Source organism: Gadus chalcogrammus, chromosome 5, assembly GCF_026213295.1.
Source record: "Gadus chalcogrammus isolate NIFS_2021 chromosome 5, NIFS_Gcha_1.0, whole genome shotgun sequence".
Lineage (NCBI taxonomy): Eukaryota > Metazoa > Chordata > Actinopteri > Gadiformes > Gadidae > Gadus > Gadus chalcogrammus.
Window position 1 is genome coordinate 23,292,326 of NC_079416.1, and position 22,500 is coordinate 23,314,825.

At 51.6% G+C, this 22,500-nt stretch overlaps 2 protein-coding genes across 2 annotated transcripts in view; both read left to right on the plus strand.

Moving 5' to 3' along the window:
- The first annotated feature begins 1,363 nt into the window (after positions 1-1,363).
- arhgap5 (Rho GTPase activating protein 5) lies at positions 1,364-17,518 on the plus strand. Its single transcript, XM_056590343.1, has 7 exons — positions 1,364-1,631; positions 6,796-10,685; positions 13,180-13,333; positions 13,508-13,585; positions 13,828-13,959; positions 14,067-14,172; positions 14,907-17,518. Exons 2-7 carry the CDS (start codon positions 6,969-6,971, stop codon positions 15,229-15,231), a joined length of 4,512 nt encoding a protein of 1,503 aa, XP_056446318.1. The 5' UTR covers positions 1,364-1,631; positions 6,796-6,968; the 3' UTR covers positions 15,232-17,518.
- Positions 17,519-18,603: 1,085 nt separating this feature from the next.
- Positions 18,604-22,500, plus strand: part of akap6 (A kinase (PRKA) anchor protein 6) — a 31,765-nt gene continuing 27,868 nt past the window's right edge. Inside the window, exon 1 of the mRNA XM_056589814.1 lies at positions 18,604-18,632. The gene's annotated coding sequence lies outside the window, so the exon portion shown is untranslated. The remainder of the gene's footprint in view (positions 18,633-22,500) is intronic.

Here is a 22,500-nt window from a genome sequence, read left to right on the forward strand (position 1 = left end):
TGTGTTTGTGGCCAGGGTGGTGGGTTAGGTGGTGTGTGTTTGTGGCCAGGGTGGTGGGTTAGGTGGTGTGTGTTTGTGGCCAGGGTGGGTTAGGTGGTGTGTGTTTGTGGCCAGGGTGGGTTAGGTGGTGTGTGTTTGTGGCCAGGGTGGGTTAGGTGGTGTGTGTTTGTGGCCAGGGTGGGTTAGGTGGTGTGTGTTTGTGGCCAGGGTGGGTTAGGTGTTGTGTGTTTGTGGCCAGGGTGGGTTAGGTGGTGTGTGTTTGTGGCCAGGGTGGGTTAGGTGTTGTGTGTTTGTGGCCAGGGTGGGTTAGGTGTTGTGTGTTTGTGGCCAGGGTGGGTTAGGTGGTGTGTGTTTGTGGCCAGGGTGGTGGGTTAGGTGGTGTGTGTTTGTGGCCAGGGTGATGGGTTAGGTGTTGTGTTTGTGGCCAGGGTGGGTTAGGTGTTGTGTGTTTGTGGCCAGGATGGGTTAGTTGGTGTGTGTTTGTGGCCAGGGTGGGTTAGGTGGTGTGTGTTTGTGGCCAGGGTGGGTTAGGTGGTGTGTGTTTGTGGCCAGGGTGGGTTAGGTGGTGTGTGTTTGTGGCCAGGGTGGGTTAGTTGGTGTGTGTTTGTGGCCAGGGTGGGTTAGTTGGTGTGTGTTTGTGTGTATATAATGATATACATGATAATAAATAACAGTATAGAACAGTATCATGAAGATGAGTCACAGCATAGAACACTATACGATGATAATGGGTAATCGTTTAGAACAGTATATCATGTTAATTAGTAAACAAAAATATGATAATGAGTAACAGCAGTCTATACGATGATAATGAGCAATTACTTAGAATAATATATCATGATAATTAGTAACAGCATAGAACAGTATATTATATAATGAATAACAGTATAGAACAGTATATCATGATAAACATGATCATGAGTAACAGCATATAACGGTATATCAAAGTGCCTATAGAACAGTGTATAATGATAAACATATAAAAAAGGTGAGTACTAACTGTATGGATCTATATATCATGAAAAACGGTAATAGTGACTATAGGATCGTAAATGATATATACTGCTACGTCTAACCCTTCCTGTCTAACTGTGTGTTTGTGTGTGTGTGTGTGTGTGTGTGTGTGTGTGTGTGTGTGTGTGTGTGTGTGTGTGTGTGTGTGTGTGTGTGTGTGTGTGTGTGTGTGTGTGTTGAAAGTTACAGGGAGAAGTAGCGAAAGAGAGACTTGAGTCGAGAGAGGAGGCGCAGAGAGAGAGAGAGAGAGAGAGAGAGAGAGAGAGAGAGAGAGAGAGAGAGAGAGAGAGAGAGAGAGAGAGAGAGAGAGAGAGAGAGAGTGAAAGAGCGAGAGGGAGAGGGAGAGCGAGGGCGAGGGAGAGAGAGAGAGAGAGCGAGAGGGGAGGGAGCAGAAAGAGAGACAGGGTTTCGGATTACATCGCATACCACCAACATCAAGAAATACATGAAAACGGCCCGTTCTGTACTGTTGGGATGCCCTGTTCCAGCCGGACCGCCAGCCGGGACGTGTGACAGCCACCCGGGACGTGTGACGACTTCCCCGGGCCGAGCAGCGCGGCTCCCGGGCGCCGCCGCCGCCTCTCCGCGGTGTAGGAGAGCTGGAGCGACCATGTTAGGTGGGTTTGGAGGACCGCAGACACTCTGCTGTTAGCTCTGGTTGCTAACTGCCATTTTCCCCAAATTTGTGACTTGAGGGCCGTGTCTAGAAGGGTGTAGCATATCTATGATGTATATATGATATACATATGAGATAGTTTGGGATATAAGTGAGATATGAGACGTGTACCGGCCAGTTGTGGTTTATTAAGCTCCGTTTCACCGTATTTCGGGGCTAGCTGCTGCTAGCCAGCAGGCTGAGGCTAGGCTACCCAGCTAGCGTATCCCAGCGGGGGGATAGGCCAGACCTGGCTCTCTGGGTTTCTTAGGAAGAACGACATTAGATGTGGCGTTTTGTTGTTGATATCTCCTGGTGCATTGGCGCAGATAGCAGCTCTTTCACCCCACGGAGCAGGACAACGAGGTGATGGGTTCAAATGAGCTTCAAATGTACGGTTTCCCCACAGACTCCCAACATATCTGAACATCGTGAGGTTCCTCTGGTCCTCCGCTGAAGTGACATCGTGAGGTTCCTCTGGTCCTCCGCTGAAGTGACATCGTGAGGTTCCTCTGGTCCTCCGCTGAAGTGACATCGTGAGGTTCCTCTGGTCCTCCACTGAAGTGACATCGTGAGGTTCCTCTGGTCCTCCGCTGAAGTGACATCGTGAGGTTCCTCTGGTCCTCCACTGATGTAACATCGTGAGGTTCATCTGGTCCTCCACTAAGATGAAGTTCCTCTGGTCTTCCACTGAGGTGGGATCCAGAGTCCCTGTTCAACAGCGTTTAGATGATGAGCCCGCCCCCCCACCACCCCTCTGCAGCCATGTGTGACAGATTACTTTATTCAGCCTGTTTGGTGAAGAGCCACATTGTGTCAACGCTCAACAGATAACCTGGTCAATGGTAACAGCTGTCACTCGATGTTCTTCTCAGATAGTAGGTTTTTATTATAGCACGCCATGCTTCGTGGGGATCTCTGACCTTAGCTGTCTTGAAGCCTCTAACCTGCTCGCTGCCCAGCTCTCTGGCCCCGTAGCCCAGGCTTTAACCTGCGGGCTGCCCAGCTCTCTGGCCCCGTAGCCCAGGCTTTAACCTGCGGGCTGCCCACCTCCCTGGCCCCGTAGCCCGGCCTCTTACCTGGACGCGGCCTGGCTCTCTGGCCCCGTAGCCCGTCCACTTACCTGCTTGCTGCCTGGCTCTCTGGCCCCGTACCCAGGCCTCTTACCTGGACGCGGCCTGGCTCTCTGGCCCCGTAGCCCGGGCTCTTACCTGCTTGCTGCCTGGCTCTCTGGCCCCGTACCCAGGCCTCTTACCTGGACGCGGCCTGGCTCTCTGGCCCCGTACCCAGGCCTCTTACCTGGACGCGGCCTGGCTCTCTGGCCCCGTACCCAGGCCTCTTACCTGGACGCGGCCTGGCTCTCTGGCCCCGTAGCCCGGGCTCTTACCTGCTTGCTGCCTGGCTCTCTGGCCCCGTAGCCCGGGCTCTTACCTGCTTGCTGCCTGGCTCTCTGGCCCCGTACCCAGGCCTCTTACCTGGACGCGGCCTGGCTCTCTGGCCCCGTACCCAGGCCTCTTACCTGGACGCGGCCTGGCTCTCTGGCCCCGTACCCAGGCCTCTTACCTGGACGCGGCCTGGCTCTCTGGCCCCGTACCCAGGCCTCTTACCTGGACGCGGCCTGGCTCTCTGGCCCCGTACCCAGGCCTCTTACCTGGACGCGGCCTGGCTCTCTGGCCCCGTACCCAGGCCTCTTACCTGGACGCGGCCTGGCTCTGGCCACGTACCCAGGCCTCTTACCTGGACGCGGCCTGGCTCTCTGGCCACGGCCTTGAACCTGCGAACGGCTCTCCATTTTCCCTTTCAGAGCTTGTATTCGGGGAGATACGCCTCCTCTAGGGGTTTGGCATTTAGGTATCGAGCTATTAAGATCGGATAGATAACAGAGGACTACTTCGAAACATTTGTGACCAGTGACAATACGAGCCTATCCCTTTTACGACCTTTATCTGTCGGCCAGGGCTGAGAGATCCAGTTGTCGTGTCTTTAAGACACACAGACAGACTGATTATTAACCAGACAACTCCAGTCAATAGATTATGAGTCCAATCTTTTCCCAATAATAGTTTTGGAAAGGCAACCTTAACCATTGAAGTATCCAGAGTGAAGCTGATGATGTTAACAGAGTAAATTAATCCACGTTCTCTATGGTATCTGGATCTCTGATCTTCTGCTATTCCTGTATTGGACCATCCCCTGTGCCCTGGTGGACTACAGACTCCCGGTGTTGTTCTTGGTCTCACAACGGGGAGTGGACAGACTGCGATATGCAAAGGGCCTTAACATGTCTCTGACTCCTCAATCAACTCCTCTCTGCTAATGTCCCCACATATGTTTTATACATCGTCGCATCCCTGCCACTGATTAAATGTGTTTAAAAGACCTTGCAAATAAAGGCGTTGGTGTGGAACTAAATATGCAAAGTGTTTTTGGCTTGTTTCTGAAGCTTTTCTAACCGCTGTGAGAATACAGACCTAGAATACAAACTGACCAGTCATTAACTTGTTGTTGACACTTTAGAATCAAGTTATAACGCTGGTTATTGTGAAAGAACAGTCGGTGTGTAGAGTTGTTTTGAATATTAAATGGTCTGAAGCTGTTGCCCTTACCGTCATCCTCACATTGTTTACATGGCTCCACTAAACCTGGAACCTGGTCCCCCATAGACCTACTCTAATATAACCTGGTCCACCATAGACCTACTCTAGTATAACCTGGTCCACCATAGACCTACTCTAATATAACCTGGTCCCCCATAGATCTACTCTAATATAACCTGGTCCCCCATAGACCTACTCTAGTATAACCTGGTCCACCATAGACCTACTCTAGTATAACCTGGTCCACCATAGACCTACTCTAGTATAACCTGGTCCCCCATAGACCTAGTCCACTAGACCTGGTCTAGTATAACCTTTTCTGGCGTGGAGTGGGTCCCGTTATAGGTGCTCAATGTATTGAGGTTATCGGTGGTGTAGCACCTGTACCCACCGGTGGTGTAGCACCTGTACCCACCGGTGGTGTAGCACCTGTAGCCACCGCTGGTGTAGCACCTGTACCCACCGGTGGTGTAGCACCTGTACCCACCGGTGGTGTAGCACCTGTACCCACCGGTGGTGTAGCACCTGTACCCACCGGTGGTGTAGCACCTGTACCCACCGGTGGTGTAGCACCTGTACCCACCGGTGGTGTAGCACCTGTACCCACCGGTGGTGTAGCTACCGGTGGTGTAGCACCTGTACCTACCGGTGGTGTAGCACCTGTAGCTACCGGTGGTGTAGCACCTGTAGCTACCGGTGGTGTAGCTACCGGTGGTGTAGCACCTGTAGCTACCCGGTGGTGTAGCACCTGTAGCTACCCGGTGGTGTAGCACCTGTAGCTACCCGGTGGTGTAGCACCTGTAGCTACCCGGTGGTGTAGCACCTGTAGCTACCCGGTGGTGTAGCACCTGTATGCCACGGGTTTATTATACCTGTGACACCTGTAGTGGCTCAGGTTTGGCTGGTGGGCCAATAGGAAGACGGATGGCTGCGCTCCCAAACCTGACAGACTAGCTGTTGTTTACTGAATGACATCATATCTCTGGGAGTGGCACACCTGACGTTTCGGGCTCAGGTGTGCTTCCTGTAGCAGGGTGATCCTCTCTGCCTATCAGGTGGGCCGACAGAGGGATTATAAAGACAATTATCCTTCACTATTCAGACTACTGTGAGGTGAGTAGTGTGGTTTTGACTAGTAGTCGTGTGGTTCTGAGGATTTCTTTGAATAAGTCCTACTTTTGTAACCTGGTCATGGCCAAGTGTTCAGTGACTAACATCTTAGTCCTAACCTTAACCCTATCAATTCTTAGTTCTAAGCGTAACCCTCTATATCTTAGTCCTAACCCTAGCCCTATATCACTTATCCTAATTCTAACCTTAACACTCTATCACTTATCTTAGTCCTAAGCTTTATCCTCTATCACATGTCTTAGTCCTAACCTTAAACATCTATCCCTTATTTTAGTCCTAACCTTAACCCTCTGTCACATATCTTAGTCCTAACCTTAACCCTATATCACTTATCTTAGTCCTAAACTTAACCCTCTATCATTTATCTTAGTCCTAACCTTAAGCATCTATGCCTTATCTTAGTCCTAACCTTAACCATCTATCCCTTATCTTAGTCCTGACCTTAACCCTCTATCACTTATCTTAGTCCTAACCTTAAACATCTATCCCTTATCTTAGTCCTGACCTTAACCCTCTATTACATGTCTTAGTCCTAACCTTAAACATCTATCCCTTATCTTAGTCCTGACCTTAACCCTCTATTACATGTCTTAGTCCTAACCTTAACCATCTATCCCTTATCTTAGTCCTAACTTTAACCCTCTATCATGAAGTGTGGTAATGTTATTATTTTGTCCGGGATAATGTTGACGTGACATTTTCATATAGTTTCTCATCGGCATCGATTAGTTCCTCTAGAGCCCTGGATGTGCTGTGACTACTAATCCTAATCCATCAAAATTTAACTGTAATCAGATTACCGTCGCCTGCCCTAATCCCAATGTTGGCGTTTTGATGAATTACAAATCAGTGAGCAGTGCGATTCCCGCAGCGAGGCGAATCATTTCTAGGTCATCGGCTGTCAAAGAGCTGGATTCTCATGCCATTTATATCCCCTCCCTCTTCTTTATATAACTCTTGGTTGGCTTCTTACTCCCGGGGGAGGACGATGCCGTGACTGAAGCGTTTTCAGTCTGTCATTATGTTTGACCAGATGTCCTCATGTTCTCACTTTTAGAGGAACGCTTTCGTTTTAAGCCTTTCTCATCATTAATCACTGATTGAAACATATTTGGCATCAAACCATCAAAATACTCTCATTGAGAGGGCAAATGAAAGAACATAGAATCACAATTATGGAACTAAACATGGAGTCACGCATTTACTTTTTCCGTAATATGTGGGACGTTCAATTCCGTGTTGACGTTAATAATTGGTTTTATCTGTTTTAAAGAGTGAGCAAGATGTGTCAAGAAACTGCATGGGATTGTGTTCCAGGAAGAGGATATGGTATTATAGATATAGAATATCTAGATTGTGTATGCTGGTGTGTAACTGTGACTCCTGTGTGTCTGACAGGGAGGTGCTGCTCTACCAGGAGGTGCTGATCTACCAAGAAAGGGACCGTCTCACGGCAGGATTCTCCTCCACAAAGGAACGCACAAGATGAACTCCGACCTGGAGTGACCTTTTTTAATGGGGCTTTTTTTTCTCCTGGAGGTGACCAAGTCAGCGATGAGCGGGGGTGAATAATGGCCAAAAACAAGGATGCTCGCCCCCCCACGTTCGCCGTCAGCGTGGTGGGCTTGTCAGGCACAGAGAAGGACAAGGGGAACTGTGGCGTGGGCAAGTCGTGCCTCTGCAACCGCTACGTGCGGTCGGACGCCGACAGCTACTACCCGGAGCACACGTCGGTCCTCAGCACTATAGACTTCGGGGGTCGCGTGGTCAACAATGACCACTTCCTGTACTGGGGGGAAGTGGTGCACCACGGCGACGACGGGCAGGACTGTAAGATCCAGCTCATCGAGCAGACGGAGTTCATCGACGACCAGACGTTCCTCCCGCACCGCAGCACCAACCTGCAGCCCTACAGCAAGAGGGCGGCGTCGGCCAAGTTGCAGTCGGCCGAGAAGCTCATGTACATCTGCACGGACCAGCTGGGCCTGGAGCAGGACTTTGACCAGAGGCAGATGCCCGACGGGAAGCTGGCCGTCGACGGCTTCATGCTCTGCGTCGACGTCAGCAAGGGCTGCAACAGGAAGTTCGACGACCAGATGAAGTTCGTGGGGAGCCTCTACGCGCAGATCGGCAAGACGAAAAAGCCCATCGTGCTCGCCGCCACCAAGTGCGACGAGTGCGTGGAGCAGCACCTGAGGGACCTGCAGTCCTTCGCCGCCAGCAAGAAGAACCTGGTGGTGGTGGAGACGTCGGCGCGCACCAGCATCAACGTGGACCTCTGCTTCCACGCCCTCATCCAGCAGATGGACAAGACGCGGGGGAAGCCCAAGACGGTGTCCTACCTGGACGCCTACAAGGTGCAGAGGCAGCACGTCGCCATGGTGACGGACCGCTTCGAGAAGGTGGTGTTGCAGACGGTCCGGGACTACCACATCACGTGGAAGCAGGTGATGAACCAGCTAAAGGGACAGCCGGACTACGAGGACTACATCATCATGGAGGGGACCCGCAAGGCCCGCAACACCTTCACCCGGCACAGCGCGCAGCTCAAACAGGAGCACATCAGGAGGCGCAGGGAGGAGTACCTCACCGCGCTGCCCAAGACCCTCAACAACCTCCTCAACAACCTGGAGGAGGTCGAGCATCTCACCTGGTCCGAGGCCCAGAGCCTGATCCGGAGCCGGCCGGACTTCCAGTGCTGGTTCGTGGTGCTGGAGCGACCGCCGTGGGATGAGTCGGACCACATCGACAACAGCGACCGCCGCGTGCCCTTCGACCTCCTGAAGACGCAGGACGGCGAGCGCATCTACCAGAACCACGTGCAGCACCTGTTCTCCGAGAAGAGGCGGGTGGAGATGAAGGACCGCTTCAAGAAGACCCTGGAGCGGGTGCACTTCATCGGGGCCGGGCAGCCCTGGGAGGAGGTCATGTGCTTCGTCATGGAGGACGAGGCCTACAAGTACATCACCGAGTCGGACCGGCGCGACGTCTACAGCCGGCACCAGCTGGAGATCGTGGAGCGCGCCAAAGAGGACTTCCAGGAGATGCTGTTCGAGCACGCGGAGCTGTTCTACGACCTGGACCTGAACGCCACTCCGAGCTGCGACAAGATGAGTGAGATCCACTGCGTGCTGAACGAGGAGCCCCGGTACCGGGCGCTGCAGAAGCTGGTCCCCGACCGCGAGTCGCTGCTCCTCAAGCACATCGGCTTCGTCTACCACCCCACCAAGCAGACGTGTCTGAGCGGCCAGAGCTGCGTGGACCTGAAGGTGGAGCAGGTCCTCGCCAACCGCCTGGTGCAGCTGGACCACGGCCGCTCCAACCACTACTACAACGCCCCCAACATCGACAAGATCAACCTCTGCCTACTGGGCAAGGAGGGGCTGGCCCAGGAGCTGGCCAACGAGATCCGAGCGCAGTCCACGGACCACGAGTACGCGCTGGACGGGCAGATCTACGAGCTGGAGCTGCTCCCGGTCGACGTCAACTCCACGCTGCTCTTCAGCCACAACTGGGTCTCCACCTTCAAGCCCCACGGCTGCTTCTGCGTCTTCAGCTCCATCGAGAGCCTGAACGGCGTGGGCGACTGCATCGGCCGGATCCGGGCGGAGATATCGCAGAGCCGCAGGGAGCGCTTCGCACAGCCGCTGCCCTTCATCCTGGTGCTGGCCAATCAGAGGGACGCCGTGTGTAAGAACACGCCCATCCTGCGTCACCAGGGCCAACAGCTGGCCAATAAGCTGCAGTGTACGTTCGTGGACATCCCCTCGGGGGCGTTCCCCCGGAAGTTCAACGAGCAGCAGGTGAAGCAGGCCCTCCGGGCCGTGCTGGAGGGGCTGAAGCACAACTCCGACGTCCTGAGCCCCCTGCCCTCCATCAAGGACATGTCGGAGACGGACCTGCGGATCGTCATGTGCGCCATGTGCTGGGACCCCTTCAGCGTGGACCTCATCCTCTCCCCGTTCCTGGACTCCCAGTGCTGCAGCGCGGGCCAGCCCGGCCAGGGCAACACCCTCGTCCTGGACAAGATCATCGGGGACACCCGGCGGAGGATCCAGGTGACGGTGCTGTCCTACCACAGCTCTATCGGCGTGCGCAAGGACGAGCTGGTGCACGGCTACATCCTGGTGTACTCGGCCAAGCGCAAGGCCTCCATGGCCACGCTGCGCGCCTTCCTGGCCGAGGTGCAGGACGTCATCCCCGTGCAGATGGTGGCCATCACCGACAGCCAGGCGGACTTCTTCGAGAACGACGCCATCAAGGAGCTGATGACGGAAGGGGAGCACATCGCCACGGAGATCGCGGCCAAGTTCACGGCGCTGTACTCGCTGTCGCAGTACCACCGGCAGACGGAGGTGTTCACGCCGTTCTTCAACCACGTGCTGGAGAGGAAGCCGGGCATCGAGAACGCCTTCATGCAGGACAGCTCGTCCCGCGACTACTCCACCACCACGGCGGCCGGCGAGGACGTGTTCCCGTCCTCGCCGCACAGCCACTCCCCCGTCTACAACCCCTACTACGACTCGGAGGAGGACACGGAGGCCCCGCCCCCCTACAGCCCCATCGGGGACGACGTGCAGCTCCTGCCCACGCCCAGCGAGCGTGCCCGCTACCGCATCGACCTGGAGGGCAACGAGTACCCCGTCCACAGCACGCCCAACAACGACCACGACCGCAACCACAAGGTGCCGCCGCCCGTGCTGCCCAAGCCGGTGCTCCCCAAGCCCGCCGTGCGGAAGCTGGACCCCAACCTGGTGCGCACCATCGAGGCGGGCATGCGCAGCACCCGGCGCTCTCCCCGCGGCACGCTGGCCCGCGGCGACGACGCCGACGGCTCCGAGAACTACGCCGACCCCGCCGACACCCTGCTGAGGGCCAAGGGCTACGGCAACGACGACATCTACGCCGTGCCCGAGGACGCGCACGGCCTCATGGTCAGGGCGCGCGGCTCCCTGGGGGGGCTGCACGGCGGGGAGCAGGAGAACGGCCTGGACCGGAGGTCGGGCGCCCGCCGGCCGTCCAAGTACAAGCACCGCTCCAAGATCCTGTTCAGCAAGACCAAGGCGTACCAGCGGCGCTTCCACTCGGACAGCGACGGCGAGGAGTCGGGGCGCGCCACGCAGAAGAAGAAGAAGGGGCGCGCCCACCGGGGCAGCGAGGAGGACCCCCTGCTGTCCCCCACCGACGGCTGGAAGGGGGGCATCGACAACCCCGCCATTACCTCGGACCCCGAGCAGGACGACAAGAAGGTCAAGAAGAAGAAGAAGGCCCCCAAGGAGCCAAAGAAGGTGGGTGTGGTCTGGAGAGGGGGGGTGTGGTCTGGAGAGGGGGGGTGTGGTCTGGAGAGGGGGGGTGTGGTCTAGATATTGTGGCTGGGGTCGAGAGTTTGGGTGTGGTCTAGAGGGAGTGGGTGCGGTCTAGTCAAAGTCAAAGCATACTTTATTATCCCAGAGTTGGGAAAGTTGTTTTTAAATGTGGGTGTGGTCTAGAGGGTGGGTGTGGTCTAGAGGGTGGGTGTGGTCTAGAGGGTGGGTGTGGTCTAGAGAGGGTGGGCTGTGAATGTGGGTGGGGTCTGAGTTAGGGCTGGGCGATTAATCGAATTTTGATCGAGTTCGAAAAAATTAACAATCTAGTTTTTCGATATATATATATAATATATATATTTTATAATTGTGTCTTTTATAGAAAGGCTAGAACAGCTGGATACCTATCTTTATATTATTTTAGATTGGAACATTTACTTTTTTGACCATTTTGTGTCTGTTTTTAAGTTCTCAATTCCCAAAAATTTTTGGGAGAGACATGCTGAATAAATCCAACATGTTTCAGCTTTCAGGACAGTTTGGCTGCTGGTTTAGGTTGGTTTAGGCTGGTTTAAGTTGGAATAACCTGGTTTAGGCTAGTAAAACCTGTTTTAGGCTTGTTTAGCCTGGTTTAGGCTTCTTTAGCCTTGTTTAGGTTGGTTAAGGCTGGTTTAGGCTGGATAGGCTTGTTTAGGCTAGTTACGGCTGGTTTAGGCTGGATAGGCTAGGTTATAGACCCACATAGAGGGGGTGAGCCCCGTTGAACGGGCGTTAGTTTGGGGAGCTGTGAACGCTACGTCTAACTCTTAATATACGTATGCATTTAGAGATCTGTCTTCACATTAACGTTCACATCTATGATTCACACATTAGCAAATGGGATTACGAACACACAGATTTACAGTTTTGTGGAGCAACCAGTCCATAGCTACGTAGGGCTAGGTGTTAAGCCTAGCCCTTTACCGCCTAGCCCACATCTCAGCCAATCAGAGCGGCCCGAGCTGCTGTCGGCATGACAACTCTTTGAAGAGCTGGGGAGTGTGGGAAATCAAAGGAGCAGCTTGTTCAGTGCTCGACTTTGGTTTGAATCAAGCGGCATTCATCTTTTCTTCTTCCTACTCTGTTCTTTCACTCTGGCCACCACCCCACCACCTCCTCCTCACTATCCTCCCTCTCTCCCCCCTTTCTCCCTCCCTGCCATCGGAGTATTCCGCCTTATCAGACCTCCATCCTTTTTGTTTCTCTAACTATTCTTATGTTTTTATGTGTTGCTATGAGGATTGAAGAGATGAGTAATGCAAGACAAATTTCGGTGAAAACCGAAGTTACAGTTTATCTAATCTAATCTACTCCTCCCTCCCTCACTCACTCACTCACTCACTCACTCACTCACTCACTCACTCACTCACTCACTCACTCACTCACTCACTCACTCACTCACTCACTCACTCACTCACTCACTCACTCACTCACTCACTCACTCACTCACTCACTCACTCACTATTCTCTCTAACTAACTATACTCTCTCTTTAACTATACTCTCTTCTCTTTAACCAAACCGTCTCATTCTTTTTCTCTTAGATATTCTCTTTCTTTCTCTTTCTCTTTCTTTCTCTCTCTTTCTTTTTCTTTCTCTCTCTTTCTTCTTCCTACTTTGTTCTTTCACTCTGGCCACCTCCTCCTCACTATCCTCCCTCTCTCCCCCCTTTCTCCCTCCCTGCCATCTGAGTATTCCGCCTTATCAAACCTCCATCCTTCTTTTTCTCTAACTATTCTTATGTTTTTATGTGTTGCTATGAGGATTGAAGAGATGAGTAATGCAAGACAAATTTCTGTGAAAACTGACGTTACAGTTTATCTAATCTACTCACTCACTCACTCACTCACTCACTCACTCACTCACTCACTCACTATTCTCTCTAACTAACTATACTCTCTTTAACTATACTCTCTTCTCTTTAACCATACTGTCTCATTCTGTTTCTCTTAGATTTTCTTTCTTTCTGTTTCTTTCTTTCTCCCTATCATCTCTCTCTCTCTCTCTCTCTCTCTCTCTCTCTCTCTCTCTCTCTCTCTCTCTCTCTCTCTCTCTCTCTCTCTCTCTCTCTCTCTCTCTCTCTCTCTCTCTCTCTCTCTCTCTCTCTCTCTCTCTCTCTCTCTCTCTCTCTCTCACCACTTTATAAGGGTCAACATCTGGATAAAAATGTCTGTTTACATTTCACTTCATACTGCTTCTATTTATAGTCACTATTATATATTAGCTATTATTCAATTTTTTATTTTATTCTAATTATGCATGTCAAGTATTGTAGTTTATTTATTTGTCTGTTTAGGCTTAGCTCTCTTACTTGTGTTTCTTTGATGCACCGTTGAAGGAGCCTGAGACTCATGAACTCCATTTGCCAGCGACTGCGTCTGTACCCGTTGTGCACGTGACCAATAGACCATTTTGAACGTTGCCTCTCTCTCTCTCTGCAGTCCAAATCGTCCAAGCCGGTGAAGCCCCTGTACCCCCCGACGAGGAGGACCTGGGACAGCAACTACTTCGGGGTCCCCCTCAACACGCTGGTGACCCCCGAGAGACCCATCCCCCTCTTCATAGAGAAGTGTGTGGACTACATCGAGCGCATCGGTGGGTGAACCTACTAACTAACTCGACCTACTAACTAACCGCAGTTCACATTAACACCAACACGTTACCAGTCATAGAACGCCTAACTCTGCAGTGTTGTTGCCTTGAGTTATCTCAGGAGCTAGGTGTGTGTCGACTGGTGATCAATAATACTATTGATCCATCGTGTCTCAGGGCTGACCACGGAGGGGCTTTACCGGGTCAGTGGAAACAAGACGGACCAGGACAACATCCAGAAACAGTTTGATCAAGGTAACACGCACGCACGCACGCACGCACGCACGCACGCACGCACGCACGCACGCACGCACGCACGCACGCACGCACGCGCGCGCGCACGCGCGCGCACGCGCGCGCGCGCGCACAAGCCTCACGCGCACGCAGGCACATAGGCCCTGTCTCACTCCTCCTCCTGTCTCTCTCCTCCCCCTGTCTCACTCCTCCCCCTATCTCACTCCTCCCCTATCTCACTCCTCCCCCTTCCCCCCTGGTAGACACCGGTCTGGACCTGGTTCTGATGGACGTGGCGGTGAACGCGGTGGCCGGGGCGCTGAAGGCCTTCTTCGCTGACCTCCCGGACCCCCTCATCCCCTACACCCTCCACCCGGAGCTGGTGGAGGCAGCCAGTCAGTACACAGACGCACACGCACAGACTCCATTTCAGGTTCAATATTTATTAAGTGTCTTATATTGTGTATCTAACTGTGTGTGTGTGTGTGTGTGTGTTAATCAGAAATCTTAGATTACATGGAGCGACTGCAGGTGTTACGAGAGATTGTCAACAAGTTCCCTCCTGTCAACTACCTGGTCTTCAAATATATCATCGCTCACCTGAACAGGTAACTGACTCACCCTCACACCTATATCATCACTCACCTGAACAGGTACCTCACCTTCACACATAGAGCGTCACTCACCTGAACAGGTAACTGACTCACCCTCACACCTATATCATCAATCACCTGAACAGGTACCTCACCTTCACACATAGAGCATCACTCACCTGAACAGGTAACGCACCTGAACACATAAAGCATCACTCACCTGAACAGGTAACGCACCTGAACACATAAAGCATCACTCACCTGAACAGGTAACGCACCTGAACACATGAAGCATCACTCACCTGAACAGGTAACTCACCTTGTCCTTCACACACGTATCATCACTCGCCTGAACAGGTAACTCACCTTGTCCTTCACACATAAAGCATCACTCACCTGAACAGGTAACTCACCTGAACACATGAAGCATCACTCACCTGAACAGGTAACTCACCTTGTCCTTCACACACGTATCATCACTCGCCTGAACAGGTAACTCACCTTGTCCTTCACACATAAAGCATCACTCACCTGAACAGGTAACTCCCTAAAACGTATAGCATCACTCACCTGAACAGGTAACTCCCCTTCACACACTTATCACCACTCACCTGAACATGGAGGCAGAAGACCTTTAGTCACAGGGCAGACGATGTGATGCAGAGTTCCACAAATGCTGATGTCGTGCGTGACGATGTCGTGCGTGACCCGGTGACGATGTCGTGCGTGACGATGCGGCGTCTCCACAGGGTGAGCCAACAGAGCAAGACCACCCTGATGACGGCGGAGAACCTGTCCATCTGCTTCTGGCCCACCCTGATGCGGCCCGACTTCGAGAACCCCGAGACGCTGTCCACCACCAAGCTGAGCCAGGCCGTGGTGGAGGACTTCATCCGCCAGAGCCTCTACTTCTTCTACGGCGGCGAGGTGGCCGACAGCTCCAGCAGCGAGGGCACGCCCCCGCCGCACCACTGCCACAACATGGTGGAGGTCCTGCTGCCCCTGCAGCTGCCCCCCCCGCTGCAGCCCCAGCAGATCCAGCACTCCCTGCCCCAGGACCCCCTCCTCCTCTAGAGGGCGCCCCCACACTCAGACTACAGGAGGGGTCAGAACGGGGGGGTGTGTGTGTGAGTGTGTGTGTGTGTGTGTGTGTGTCTCTGACTGAATGGCGGTGTCGTTTTTTTTCTTTATTTGCTCAAAGACACTCTGGCTGTCGACGGCTCTGATAACCACTAGCGTGTGGGGCGATCCTGGACCAGCCTAACCCGACCCGGGACAGCCGCGGCCTGGCCCCACACACCTGCCTTCCCCTGGCCCCGGAACACAGAACCACTAGGGGCCACTGAGAGACAGCAGGTCCCCCCAGGGACCACTAGGAGACACTATTGACCACTCAAAGTCACTAGGAGCCCTAGGGGCCACAAGTGGTCACTAGGGGTAACTAGAGTTCCCTAGGAGCCAGTACGGACCACTAGGTGCGACTAGAGGGCACTGGGAGCCACTAGGCGCCAGAAGGACTTTGTTGATGGTATAGCACACTAGGGGCCTCCAGCGCCCGCGGTCGGGTCCCTGCTTACCTGGGCTCCTCTAATACTACAGGCCCAGGCTGGGTTCGGGGCCTTCGAGATGGAGGTGAGGGGATCTAATTCCCTCACCAAGTGGTGAGAGAGAGAAACCCTGGTGTTAAAGTACTGGTGAACGTTGACCCTAAAGACGGCACAAGCATGCGTCAAGTTTATGTTTTGTATCTTTTTTCATCAGCAGACGCTTCTGTCGTTTTTCTTTTTTTTAAGTGTGTGTGTGTGTGTGTGTGTGTGTGTGTGTGTGTGTGTGTGTGTGTGTGTGTGTGTGTGTGTGTGTGTGTGTGTGTGTGTGTGTGTGTGTGTGTGTGTGTGTGTGTGTGTGTGTGTGTGGAGCAACATGGAGGGCCCCTGTCCGTCTGGACTGCAGTGCAATGCGTTCTGGACGGGTCGCGGCGGGGGTCACTCGGTAGCATGTCTTGTTTTAACCTTCACTGGTCCCGAAGCCGCTCCATCCCTGGATGTCGCATATTTTTGGTTATAAGTCAGAAATAGTTTCCCTAAAGTAGAGGAGAGAAATCTATAAAAGTATATAAATAAATCTATATAATAAATCTAAAGAAGCTGACGGTCGGCGTTGCCGCGGTACTCAGCTCACACTACAACCTCTTGTCTCGGAGCGACGTGGCGTTCTCCCCACACCACGGACTGCTGCTTCTGTCTTCTTCCCTACAGTGTTTTCTAGAAGATTCTGATCAACGTGTTCAAACCTGCTGTTGCTCGTCCCACTCTCTCCCCCCCCTCCCCCCCTGCCTTCCTCCTCTCCCCCCTCCCTGGCCCTCCCCCTCCCCCAGAACAGAACAGGACAAACTGGATTTCTCGTACGTAGGACTGAGGACTGTCCGCGGTGAGCTGCTGTGTTCCAACAGGTCCCCTTTGTGCGCTGACCAGAGGTCCGTGTTCTCACCCGAGGAACACGAGTCCTCCCTGAAGGCCTCTGTTGGCGTTGACATGGAGAGTGGAGGTGTAGCCCCACGGGAGTGGAGCCTACAGTCAACATGCTTCTCGGGGGGGGGGGCGGGGACCTGAACCTACCCACCCCACAGAAGTATTTGAGCGGAGCGTGTAAAGATAAGCACATTGTTCTGACCTAGAATCCTCCAGAAACTTTGAATATGGTCTTCCTGTTGGGGCCCTAACTCCTATCTTAGTTCAGGGACTTAAAGGGAATTCAGGCTGAGTCCAGAGGGGCCCACGCCGACCCCTTAGAGGTGGGACGCTCATCGCTCTGCACATGGCACTCCGCTCTATAGCACACCGCCGCTAGACACGCCGTAGATCCTCGTAGACCACGTAACCTTCATGTGATGAGTTCGGTGGGCACTGCCTTCTAGGGGGGACCAGAAGTGTCCTCTGGTTGGGGGGGGGGGGGTCCCAGGGACCCAGGGACCACTGAATGCGTCTCTGGGGGGCCGAGGGGAAGGCGTTGAGGCACTCCTACAACAGACGAGGGGAGGTTCTACCCACAGTCTATTGTTGATGATTTAAGGTTTTTAATGTAGATTCCCATCAACCATAAGACTGTCGTCATCATTTTGTTCATAAGATCTGCTTGCTTCCTCAAACTGGTGTACAAACCGAGTCCCACTTTAACCTCATCTGCTGTGTATTATAGTAAATAAACATTTTGTCAAATGAGAAACTCTAAAGCAACCTTTCTTTCTCCATAATGTTTCCAAATAAAGTTTTGTTTTTCCAACTATGGAGTGGGGTGTTTTGTTTGATTGAATGCAGCATTAAAACACTCATCTAGGTAGGCTATAGGCCTACAAATATTAAAAGCATTGAATTATGCAGTTAGTTATAATAGATATTAGATAAACAATATTAGATCATATTAGATATACAGTATTAGATGATAATATATAAAAGGATGATAATATTAGACGATATAAGATGCTAATGATATAAGATTTAATAAGATGATAATGCTATTTGATGTTAATGGTATAAGAGGATATTAGATGATATACGATATTAGATGATAATGATATTAGATATAAGATGATAATGATATAAGATGATATTAGTCAATAATGGTATAAGATGACAATATTAGATGAATTTAAATATTATACTATATTAGATGATAATATAAGATGATATAAATTGATAATGACATTAGATGATGACATTAGATGATAATGATATTAGATGATGACAGTAGATGATAATCATATTAGATGATGATATCAGATGAGGATGATATTAGATGATAATGATGTTAGATTATTATAACAATCTATTTTCCTCTGGTTGGATGCTAAACAGCATTTTGTTACCTCAGTTGTACCGTGCAATGACAATGAAGCTGAATCTAACAGAATCCAATGGTTGACATAGGAGGGTTAACATGGCTATGTGGCTGATGTTCCACACGGTGGTGCTGGGAGCAGTTTTAAACCTCTAAGCTCTCTCTCTCGTGCTCCCGCTCGCTCTCTCTTATGGGGGGAAGCACCACACCCCGTCAGCCAATCACAACGCAGCTACCCCCTCTCCATCACATCATTTCAGTTTCCTAGGTAACAGTTCATGCCCCTCTGCTGCCCCCTCCCTCTCTCTCTCTCTCTAGAAGGTGCCGCATCATCTTCCCCTCTCTCTCCCTCTCTCTCCCTCTCCCACCCTCTCTCTCTCTCCTCTCCCTGTTGAGCTAGCTGCTCCATTGCTAACACATTAGCTTCCTCTTCTACACTGTTAGCTGCATCTCTCTCTGACGCTCTGCGGTGGGCTTGTCCTAAAACAGGCAGTCACCACCCACCACCCTCTCTCTCTCTCCACCCCTCTCTCCGTCCGACCCTCCCTCTCTTCACCCCTCCCTCCCTCCATCCTCCCTCCATCTCTCCGTCCCTCCGTCCCGTTATAGCTGCTGACTCCAGAAGAGCAGAGGAAGATGAGGTAGGTAGCGCTGTTTTCATGTTCGATCTACATCGTGTGTGCGTGTCTGCGTGTGTGTGTGTGTGTGTCTGTGTGTGTGTGTGTGTGTGTGTGTGTGTGTGTGTGTGTGTGCGTGCGTGTTTGTGTTCTAATCCTGTGGAATGCTTTAATGAGCCGTTTCAATGCTAATGTTTTGAAAAAGAGGGAGAGACTAGGTCAGACTGCAGGGTGTGTGTGTGTGTGTGTGTGTGTGTGTGTGTGTGTGTGTGTGTGTGTGTGTGTGTGTGTGTGTGTGTGTGTGTGTGTGTGTGTGTGTGTGTGTGTGTGAGTGAGTGAGTGAGTGAGTGTGTGTGTGTGTGTGTATGCGTGTGTGTGCGTGTGTGTGTGTGTGGCCTATCCCTCCCGTCGCAGCATGGAGGGATAGGCCAACACCTTTATCTCTCCCTCTCCCTCTGTTGTGTTGTCTTCCTCACCGCCAACACAACCGTTTGTGTATTGAGCTGCGGTGGATGGTTTGTGTAGGCTGTGAGTGTGTGTGTTGTGGTCTAATTGTTTATGGTTAATGCTGTATGTGTGTGTGTGTGTTGTTGTGGTGTAGTTGTAATGTGTGTTATTCAGGGGGGTTGTTAGAGGTTGTTGTGTGTCCTGAGTTGCAGATCTTATCTTCTTGTCGTGATGATGATGATGGTGATGGCATGTGAAGAAGTGATGACATCACTTCCTACTGGATCCCCGTCATCTTTCAACTAGTGTGTGTGAGAGAGAGAGAGAGAGAGAGAGAGAGAGAGAGAGAGAGAGAGAGAGAGAGAGAGAGAGAGAGAGAGAGTGTGTATTGTTGTTCCATCATATATATCAAACAACGTGTGAGTGTGTGTGTGTGTGTGTGTGTGTGTGTGTGTGTGTGTGTGTGTGTGTGTGTGTGTGTGTGTGTGTGTGTGTGTGTGTGTGTGTGTGTGAGTGTGTGAGTGAGTGTGTGTGTGTGTGTGTGTGTGTGTGTGGAGTGGGGGGGGTGGAAGGGGCAGGGACCACCAACCCAGGAAGCTTCCAGGAAGTGATGTCACCACTTAGGGAATGATGTCACCCGGGTCCCGTTAGGGAAGGAGGCGACATGAGGAGATAGGGCGGAGGAGAGGGGACAGAAGGAGGAGACATTAGGAGATAGAGAGGTGAGGAGGGGACAGAAGGAGGAGACATTAGGAGATAGGGAGGAGGAGAGGGGACAGAAGGAGGAGACATTAGGAGATAGAGAGGTGAGGAGGGGACAGAAGGAGGAGACATTAGGAGATAGGGAGGAGGAGAGGGGACAGAAGGAGGAGACATTAGGAGATAGGGAGGAGGAGAGGGGACAGAAGGAGGAGGCATTAGGAGACAGAGAGGTGAGGAGGGGACAGAAGGAGGAGACATTAGGAGATAGGGAGGAGGAGAGGGGACAGAAGGAGGAGACATTAGGAGATAGGGAGGAGGAGAGGGGACAGAAGGAGGAGACATTAGGAGACAGAGAGGAGGAGAGGGGACAGAAGGAGGAGACATTAGGAGATAGGGAGGAGGAAAGGGGACAGAAGGAGGAGATATTAGGAGATAGGGAGGAGGAAAGGGGACAGAAGGAGGAAGGTGTCAGAGAGGCCCCGACATGAGGAGATAGAAAAGTGACTAATAATAAAACCTTCAACTTATATAGCGCTTTCCGAAATACTCAAAGACGCTTTACACAGCGAACACAAAGATCAAATGGGATCAAATAAAATAGGTAGCTAACAAACTAGATTAGGTAGATACCACTAGGAGCAGTTAAGAGGAGGTTATGTGGTGGAAGAAATGAGGGTTTTGAGGGCCTGGTTAAAGGCTGGGAGTGTGTCAGATGAGAGGAAAGAAGTAGGCCAGAGTTGGGCAGTAGCCTGCGTTGATGATGGGGACCGCAAAGCTGAAGACTTGACGCTGTGTGAGTTATACAATGGTGCTGGCTGAGGTCGGCATGGATCTGTCTAGTCCTATTATCTTAAAATACTACTAACCTTCTGCTAACTGAACCCTTGTAAAGGGTGGCAATCTGGAAGATCTCTCAAGATATTCAGGTAATATCTAATCACAGCCAAAGAATCAATGATTGTACAATATGTACATCTAGATAACGTATAACAAATAACATTTGTGCTCAATGATTCTATTGGAGGAGTAACACTGGTAATGTTAACCAGAAGAATCTAGAGCTCATGTTTGATTGGCTCTGGCCTCTCCCGTTCACACCTGGCCCGGGTCGGGCCAATCACAAACCTTCATCTAATAAGGGGCGGGTATTACTTGATAACTGGGCAGAGGAGTGCCCTATGGGAGCAGGGTTGAGACGTTTTCATAAACCAAGATGGCTGTCGCTGATGAGCCACACATTTCGCTTACCCTGATTGGTTGTAGAGCTATCCAATCACAGCCAGAGGCATAGACGCGGTGATTACATTATGGATGTTAGCATGGTGTGTATATAAACAATAATGTTTAGATACATGTGTTAACGTTATGAATGTTAGCATGGTATGTATGTAAACAATAATGTTTATATCCGCGTGGTAACACACACAGACAAACACACACAAACACACCGAACCCCCATTCCCACCTCTGGTAGCCGTGGTAGCAGTAACCATGGTGAGCAATGATAACACTGCCTGAACCACTCTATTGTTCCATCTCCTCATCCGTCCTCGCATTCATACCAACATACACAATAGCTAGCTCCGACTACGTTGTTCTGCTAGCTCCGACTATGTTGTTAGCTACTGTTAGCTCAGACTATGTTCTTCTTTTAGCTCCGACTACGTTGCTCTGTTAGCTCAGACTACGTTGTTAGCTACTGTTAGCTCAGACTATGTTCTTCTCTTAGCTCCGGCTACGTTGTTCTGCTAGCTCCGACTACGTTGTTCTGTTAGCTCGGACTACGTTGCTCTGTTAGCTCGGACTACGTTGCTCTGTTAGCTCGGACTACGTTGCTCTGTTAGCTCAGACTACGTTCTTAGCTACTGTTAGCTCAGACTATGTTCTTCTCTTAGCTCCGGCTACGTTGTTCTGTTAGCTCCGACTACGTGGTTCTGTTAGCTCCGACTAAGGTGTTCTGCTAGCTCGGACAAAATTTTTCTGCTATCTCCGGCTACGTTGTTATGTTAGCTCCGACTACTTTCTTCTGTTAGCTACTGTTCGCTCCGGCTACGTGGTTCTGTTAGCTCCGACTACGTTCTTCTGTTAGCTACTGTTCGCTCCGGCTACATGGTTCTGTTAGCTCCGGCTACGTGGTTCTGTTATCTCCAACTACGTGGTTCTGTTAGCTCCGGCTACGTGGTTCTGTTAGCTCCGGCTACGTGGTTCTGTTATTTCCGACTATGTTGTTCTGCTAGCTCTGACTACGTTGTTCTGCTAGCTTGGATTGCTAGGTTGTTAGCTACTGTTAGCTCTGGCTGAAGGCTAGTGCTCCACCCTTCGTATGGAGTGTGTCTGGTACTGAGCTCTACTGCTGGGCTGATGAGCTGCCAGATTCTCGACTTTAGGCTGATGCTGTTTTTAGCTGATATTGACACAGGATGGCTGTGGTCTCCTTACTATTAAGTTAAGATGCTATAAGTCCTCATCACCTTCCTTCTTAATGTTTACTTCCACATATTCCTTCACTCTCTCCCCTCTCCACTCTCTCCTCTTCTATCTTATCCTATCTCCTCTCTCCTCTTGTCCTATCATCTTCTCCCCTCTCTCCTCTTCTCTCCTCTCCTCACTCCTCTCCTCTATATTCTCCTCTCTCCTCCCCTCTCTCCTCCTCTCCCCTCTCCCCTCCCTTCTCTCCTCTCTCCTCTCCTCTCTCCTTTCCTCTCCTCTCTATTCTCCTCTCCTCTCTCCTCTTCCCTCTTCT